The 7,960-nt window shown below is 32.9% G+C and overlaps 1 protein-coding gene across 1 annotated transcript in view; it reads left to right on the forward strand.

The window, feature by feature from the left end:
• LOC108763274 (uncharacterized) overlaps window positions 1-2,942 on the forward strand; it is a gene marked incomplete at its 3' end in the record, with an annotated part of 5,599 nt that extends 2,657 nt beyond the window's left edge. Inside the window, exon 3 of the mRNA XM_018510760.1 lies at window positions 2,589-2,942. Within this exon, the coding sequence (XP_018366262.1) occupies window positions 2,589-2,942 (354 nt within the window). The remainder of the gene's footprint in view (window positions 1-2,588) is intronic.
• Between the last annotated feature and the right edge of the window lie 5,018 nt (window positions 2,943-7,960).

Below are 7,960 nucleotides of genomic sequence, written 5' to 3' on the forward strand. Positions count from 1 at the left end.
TCCCGCCGTTAAATATCAAAATTCTTTTATTAACGCAAAAGGAACAATACAATTGTTTTAATCAAAATATTTTATGTTTACATCTATACTACTTTTTGCCATCTTTCAAACAGCATACGAATGCCGTGGCGAAAGAATCTCTCTTGACGCAATGAATGTCGATCCATTTTATAACATCTGCTTTATTTTGAAAATACGTTTTGGAGACACTGTGCTGCATCGATCGGAATAAGTGATAATCAGACGGCGCAATGTCTGGAGAGTACGCAAGGTGGGGAAAGATTCCCCATTCAAGATTATTCAGCGCTTGTTTGACTTTATGAACAATATGAGGCCTTTCATTATCGTGAAGCAGCAAATGGACTACGTCATTTTGAAGCAACTTCCGATCGCTTCTTTTGAATTTCTTGACTCAATCCTTGACTGATTTTTTAATCAGTTTTTTTGGGTAATTATGCAGAGTAGGGCTTTTTCCAAATTTTTCGGCTGCAAAGTTGATAATAATCTTTGTTATGATTCTAATAGTGATAATAAGGGGGGGAGGTCGAAAATAAAAACAATAATTTTCTTTGTAAGTTATATATTGTAGCGGATAGCGGCATACGACTTTTCACGCAAAGCGTGGAAAATAAATGAGTGGTGAAGGATCACATTGGAATTATATATCATTTTAATGAAATGAAGCATGAATTTGTCAAATTACAATGCCTGGCTTTGTAGCAGATTATTGCATAAACTCATTTCCGATTTTGCCTCATTCGCGCTCTGTCGTACTAGCTCTTACTTGAGGTACTATATGGCCGCTATTTCATTTGTGCGTTTTTGTTATACGACAAATGTGTGTAGGACAGAGAAATCCTCGGATCTCGCTATCCTATAGCTAATTGACAGGCTCGAAAAATTTGTCGTACGACAAAAACGCTTAAATAAAATAGTGGCCTTTTAATATACCCTGTATAGATTTTTAAATGCTGAAAACGATGCCGCAAACGAAAAATTCTAGCACGTCAGATTTTCAAGATAATTGAGGTTTAATACTTAAAAAATGGCTTTTTTGCGATATTTGACATTTTTTAATAAAGAAGATTAACGTTATCTTGAAATTTCGATCAGGAGTCAGGAGAATGTATTGTTCATCTCCTATAAAATACATTTTTTTTTATTTCAATACCTTACTTTTTAGCCATATTATGAACGATTAAAGATAAGAACTATTTCGAATATGAGGACCGCGGCAGCGTCATATGCGCATGCGGTAACGCTAAAATCATTTTAAAACAACAACAACGCGCATACACACACACACACACACACATAGAGAGAGAGGGGGGGAGAAAGAGAGAAAGGGGAGGGGAGAAAGAGGCGAGAGAGAGAGAGAGAGTTGTTTTATGAAAGATATGTAGTTGCATATTACTAATCGCATTTTTTTTTTTAAGCAACGATGTATTTTTATTACACCAGTGAATTAGTCTCATAATTCTGTGCATAAAAGTATTAAGGTACAGTTATCAAAATGTGACCCTAAGAAATTAATCCGCATACACATATGACGCTGCCAGAGTCACCATATTCAAAATAGCTCCTATCTTTAATCGTTCATAACATGGCTAAAAAGTAAGGTATTGAAAAAAAAATACATTTTATAGGGGATGCACAATATATTCATGACTCCTGATCGAAATTTCAAGATAACGTTAACCTTCTTTATTAAAAAATGTCAAATATCGTAAAAAAAGCTTTTCTAAGTATTTATTAAACCTCAATTATCTTGGAAATCCGACGTGCTAGAATTTTTTCACTTGCGACATTGTTTTCAGCATCCAAAGATCTATAAAAGAAACGGTCCAAAGTAATTTTTTGTTGTAAACTAATGTAATTATTCCTAAACCTCTTATAAACGTTGTTGTTCTACTTGGGTTGTTTCTTATGTATTAATATTAAAATATTAAGGTAGAGATATTAAAAAACCAATAGTTTACGAGAAAACACATTAAAAATTTATACAATGTGCTTACAATGTGCAACTACGTATGTTTTTAAATATCAACTGTGTGTTTTTTTTTCATACCAAGTGATTCATCTTATTATTTTGTGTAAAAATATTAGGGTACAGTTGCCAAAAAATTAATAGTTTACGAGATATTTTACGTTTTATGTCAAAATGTGTCGAAATAAAATATGAAATATCTCTATAAACTATTGGTTTTTTAATATCTCTATCTTAATACTTTTATAAGCAGAATAATTAATGGAATCATACTATGTAAAAAAAATCACATGATTCCATTTAAAAAAAGTGAAGGTGACCGTCACATCTTTTTGGAATCTCCACCTAGAAAAAAAACAACGTGACCAAAATATGTCCCCAAAACCGTTCCACTTTCATCTGAAACATACTTTAATATCATCAAAGATAAGCGAAATATTCAAGATGTTCGATTTAAGTGGAGCATCCTGTATAGAATTTGTTGTTATTCCTTTTGTGTATCTTGTTCCTATTTTCGTTAGTTATTTTATTGGCTTTTGTCAATATCTTTTTATTTGTTTTAACTATTATTGACATACTGACAAATTTTCTTTTTTTACAGCAAATAAATAGCGAATTTCGAAGTAGTCTTGACCCGTCAATTGTTAAATCTGACAAACCTCAAAATCGCAGATCAATACTACCTATACAAAATACCACGCCAATAGGTTTATTCCAACCAATACCGCAAGAAGTAATTCGTTTAGAAAATGAGACCGCCCAAGCTATTTTAGAAAAACGAAAACCTGACAACATCAGGCAATTTTTGGATACCTTCTTGACACCAAAGCCACTCGTTGATCGAATTAAGGATGAAGAAAAATATGGTAATAGGGGAGACAAATATATTGAAATCGGAAAGGCTTTCATTAACGGTTATGAGAATTTCAGCAATTTTTTGAATAACTTAGTGGAGGTAAGTACATTAAAATGTAATTCTAATATACACAATAAATTAAATTAAATTAAATTAAACAACAGTAAATAAGTATTAAATTAAACAACAGTATAATAATCTATTAATACAGTAAATAAGATAACTGAACCTTGCCTAAGCTGTAATTTTTTGCTAAATACAAAATTAAAAATTGGTGATCAGATTTCACAAAGACAATATTTCAATTAAAGAAAATATTTTTTAATATTTACATAGGTGCAATAAAGATTATAAGAAAGAGCAGCATTTAAATCATATTAATTACACTGCCCGACGTGATTTTTGCTGTTTGAATAAAAGATACCGATATTTCCGATGTATTTTCGCGTGCTGAACAACGAATCCGATAATGAAATTGCTCTATCACGTCAGGTTTGTGAGAAAAGTGAAGTTAAAGATGTCAAAATTGACGTTTTTTGACATATTTGTGATTTTTTTGCTAGCGAAGTAAATTTTTTTTCTACTTTCGTTTACGCCATCTTAAAGTGCCAACTTTTATCTTTAAATAATATATTTAACACCGTACGTTTTTTTCTCACCGAGATAATTTCTGCATAGTCACGCAAAGAAAAACATTCTGTGCCAAAAATATTTTTGAAGAAAAAGTTTTAAGAACTGTGTGATGATTTTAGTAGCAAGGTTTTTAAGGCGATGCTAAAGCTCCCTGTTTTACCACATTTCTATTCGGTGAAAAATCTCTGTATTGGATGTACGGATTGCAAAAGTATTATTACTTAAATTATAGTACGCATCAACAGGACCTCAGCTGCACTGGATTTTATGAGAAAATCGAAAAAAAATTAAAAATTCACTTACTTTTGGCTCGTACAGCTGTCACCTCAGATATGCATTTGCTTGATATAAGAGTTTTAGAGCCCATATCTTGAAAATAAGCGTGCAGCTGAGGTCACATTATTGAAACGAACGATACTGAGTTTGTAGAACTAAGATTGAAAGTCTAGAAAAGCAATATTTCCACCGAATAGAAAATACGTGTATACTGATGCTTTGCGAAGACTCGGACTGTCAACAGAGCCGAAATTCCGCGTAGCAGTAGTTGCGCGGTCTTGCGATAGATGGTGCTGGCATATGTTAGATAAGAACAGACGTATGCGTTTGAGTAAGACAGAATGATATATATTATATAATATAATGTAAAAACTAAATCAAAGATGTCACCACTATTATTGAATTTGGAATTAAAAGAGTCTGTACTATCGACCTTGATTGAGTTGGATAATCGGTTTAGCATCCCCTTAAGGTCACTAAATTCGAACCTGAAGTCTAATTTTCGAAATTCAAAATATGACGAATAAATTTTTTGCGATGACATTGTCGGATTCGTGTTCAGCGCGCGAAAATACATCGGAAATGGTATCTTTTATTCAAACAGCAGAAAAAATGTCTTAAAACGTTGGGCAGTGTTATGTACTCAATATGGCTTAAAATGTGGTATTATGTTTTTTTTTTAATACAAAATGTTAAAGAAATGAAAAATAAAGTGGTCCAATGTTATTTTTATAATGAATTGAATTAATACAATATAAAGTTTTTTAAATTCAATGTAAATATAACGATTGATCTAGCCTTTATTTAAAAAACCGAGAATTTCGGATACTCGGATGCCCGCAACTCGCTGACTCGCGTAAAGACACGCGTGTCTCGCGCTGTGCGCCCACTTGGCGCGAGACATTATCGTGTCTCTTGATGATGTAATGAGGAAAAACCAATATGAGCCACCACTAGTTGTTCGTGTGTAACAAAATATATATTAAAATTAAAATTAAAATACAAACGTTTCAACTCTGGTATTGGGTCATCCTCAGTGTATAAAATATGGTTGGTAGAATCAAAAATTATACATATGTAAGCGCCAGAATCATCAAATCATCGTTAACCTATTTTCACTACTTAAAATCTTCAATTTCATCTGTTATACTTTGTTGAATAAACAAACGGCATATTTTAGAAATCACTAAAATAGAAGAGTCTAAAATAAATTAGTATAGTCAAATTATAATTATAAAATCAAAATCACTAAAAACTTATGTTGGAATCAGATTAACGATAGTCTGTTACATTGCGAAATTATAGAGAGATATCTTTATTGTGTGAGAGTTCAGATCGAAATGACAAAGTGAGTCGACGATAACAAAATAAATATAAAAATAAATATATACAAAAATAAGAATACGTCCATCGAAGTTAAAATCAAGACTTTAAAACATAGAAAATAAAACTCTTAAATAAAAAGTATATGTAATAATATGGCTCTGTTACGTCACGCTATTGAGATTTTCTCCGTTTTTTGAGTCAATGCGTTTAAGCAATTTATCCAGGGATCGGAGATCAAGTTGTGCGATTAAGAATGTTCACTGGGAAGTATCGGATAATTATTCGGAAGGGTAATTTTGAATCCGGTGCCAAAAAGATTACGAAGCTTATAGGCGAATCTACGTGGATCGGCTTTTTGAATGTTCTTGTAATTCGGAAACGTAGGATTGATCTTTAATCGCTTGAGAGTATATACGCGTTCGCGGGATGAGTTTACCGGTTTCTTTTGATCTAATAGCTGCGCTAATTTTTGGAAATAGGAGAAAGAATCGTGATTTGAAATAAGAGCTGATTTTATTTGAAATCTTAATCTCTTCTCTCGCTGTCTTCGTCCGCCTTCAGTAGATATGGAAGTAATGCACAAATAATTATCAATGTTCCGAAGAACTGCCGTGAGACGGGGGCCACGCTATTGGCAACGACAGTCGTAACAGTCCTCTGGATGTGAGACAATTGTGAATACTTCGAGAAAGTGTTATAAGACGGGGGCCACACTATTGGCAGCAACAGTCGTAACAGTCCCTCGGATACTCATTTGTGTGTATGTGAATGTAATTGAATGAGACGCAGAGCAGAGACTTAGGTTCCAGCCGATTTGATACATTCAGTATTTTTGTTTAATAGGAAAAACAGAATAATGAGGAAAGAAAAATATAAGAGTGTGTTTCTAATGAAGCGCGAGGATAGTTCTCACCTTGATCTAATTAATTTCTGTCTATACTGGATAGGTTTCTACTTTTGCTCTATAAATGAATAACTGAATGAATAACTGTTCGACTGAATAACTGAATAAAAGCCGAACGAATAATTGAACTGAACGAATGAAATGACTGACTAAAACTGGATGTATAACTGACTGAATGTATGACTGAACTGAATGTATGACTGAACTAAACTGAATTGAACTCAATGTATTACTGACTAAATATGTAACTGACTTAATATAGGCCAGTCACTTTAGCATTTGAAAAGGAAATAATTGCCAACAGGCTGTTTATTGATTTAAATGCTTTATTTAAGCGTAAATAATATAAGTTTCATTTTGCGTACACGATTTCAGAGCGGAAGATGGTAATATAAGCTAAAAATGGTACGATTTTTCACTTTTTATGCTATATCTACGAAACTATGCAGAAATTAGTAAAAGTCGTTCAATAGTTTTTTTTTCTCTATTTTCGTACGAATAATTTGAGATCAAGTGGAGCTCTGTGCGACAAATCATTTCGGAGATACAGTTGTCCAAAGTTTCAGTAAAAAAGATGAAAAATCGCTTGAAAATGCCCATTTTTTCTATTTTGCCTCCGCAAACGTTTTCGACGTCCCGGACGAGGAAAGTACATACAACATTGTTTAAAGTAAACTTTATGACGAAAAAAATGCGAGTATAAAGAACTCTCTGCGATTGACAGAATCGGAGATATGAAGTTGTGAAGTTGGGTCTAAAAGCGGTTTTTTTATATATCCACTTTTTAACTTATAAATTGCACTTTGCTTACACAGAGATTTTTTGTTCTGAAACAATATCAATTAATATCTACTAACATTCAAGTCGAACAACTACTTGACAAAAGTGTTCATTGAACTACAACGAGATTTTACATTTCCCGCGCGAAACGTTAGCCGTATAACGGTGGCGCAGGAAGATCGTGCCGTACATTATAAAAAGAGGTATTTTCAAAATTGTATGTAAGAAGAAGGTGGTGTTGAGCTCTTATTTGGTACAAGAAAAAATTTCTATGTAAGCAAAGTGCAATTTATAAGTTAAAAAGTGGATATCTAAGAAAAACCGCTTTTAGACCCTACTTCACAACTTCATATCTCCGGTTCTGTTAATCGCAGAGAGCTCTTTATAGTTGCATTTTTTTCGTTATAAAATCTACTTCAAACAATCTTATATGTATTTTCCTCGTCCGAGACCTCGAAAACGGTTGCGGAGGCAAAATCGAAAAAATGGGCATTTTCAAGCGATTTTTCATCTTTTTTACTGAAACTTTGGACAACTGTATCTCCGAAACTATTTGTCGCACAGAGCTCTACTTGGTCTCAAATTATTCGTACGAAAATAGAGAAAAAAACTATTGAACGACTTTTACTAATTTCTGCATAGTTTCGTAGATATAGCATAAAAAGTGAAAAATCGTACCATTTTTAGCTTATATTACCATCTTCCGCTCTGAAATCGTGGACGCAAAATGAAACTTACATTATTTACGTCTAAATAAGGCATTTAAATCAATAAACAGCCTGTTGGCAATTATTTCCTTTTTAGCTCGATTTTTTTACTTTGGGAACTGGCCTAATATGTAACGGACTTAATATAGTATGTAACTGATTGACGACTGCTTTTGGCAGCTCCTTTTATATTTTGGAAATATGAATGTGGGAGTGTCCTTTCAGGACCAATCAATACTCCTCAAAGTTTAATAGGACCTATACTCGCACTTGTTTCCTTAAGATAAGGCAGCAAAGCTCCGCGTAAGCCCTCTACTCCCCACTCTACAGGTTTAATCTTAATAGGTAATAGTTGAGAGAGTTTTAATAATTTATAATAAAAATTCGGTTTTTCTTAACTAACATCCTTATGCGAGGCGAATCTATTACATTATGAATTATATATCTAAAATTGGTTTAATTTTATTGGAAGAAAGAAAAAAAGGAAGAAA

The sequence above is a fragment of the Trachymyrmex cornetzi genome, unplaced genomic scaffold (genome assembly GCF_001594075.2).
Source record: "Trachymyrmex cornetzi isolate Tcor2-1 unplaced genomic scaffold, Tcor1.1 scaffold1101, whole genome shotgun sequence".
Taxonomy (NCBI): Eukaryota; Metazoa; Arthropoda; class Insecta; order Hymenoptera; family Formicidae; genus Trachymyrmex; species Trachymyrmex cornetzi.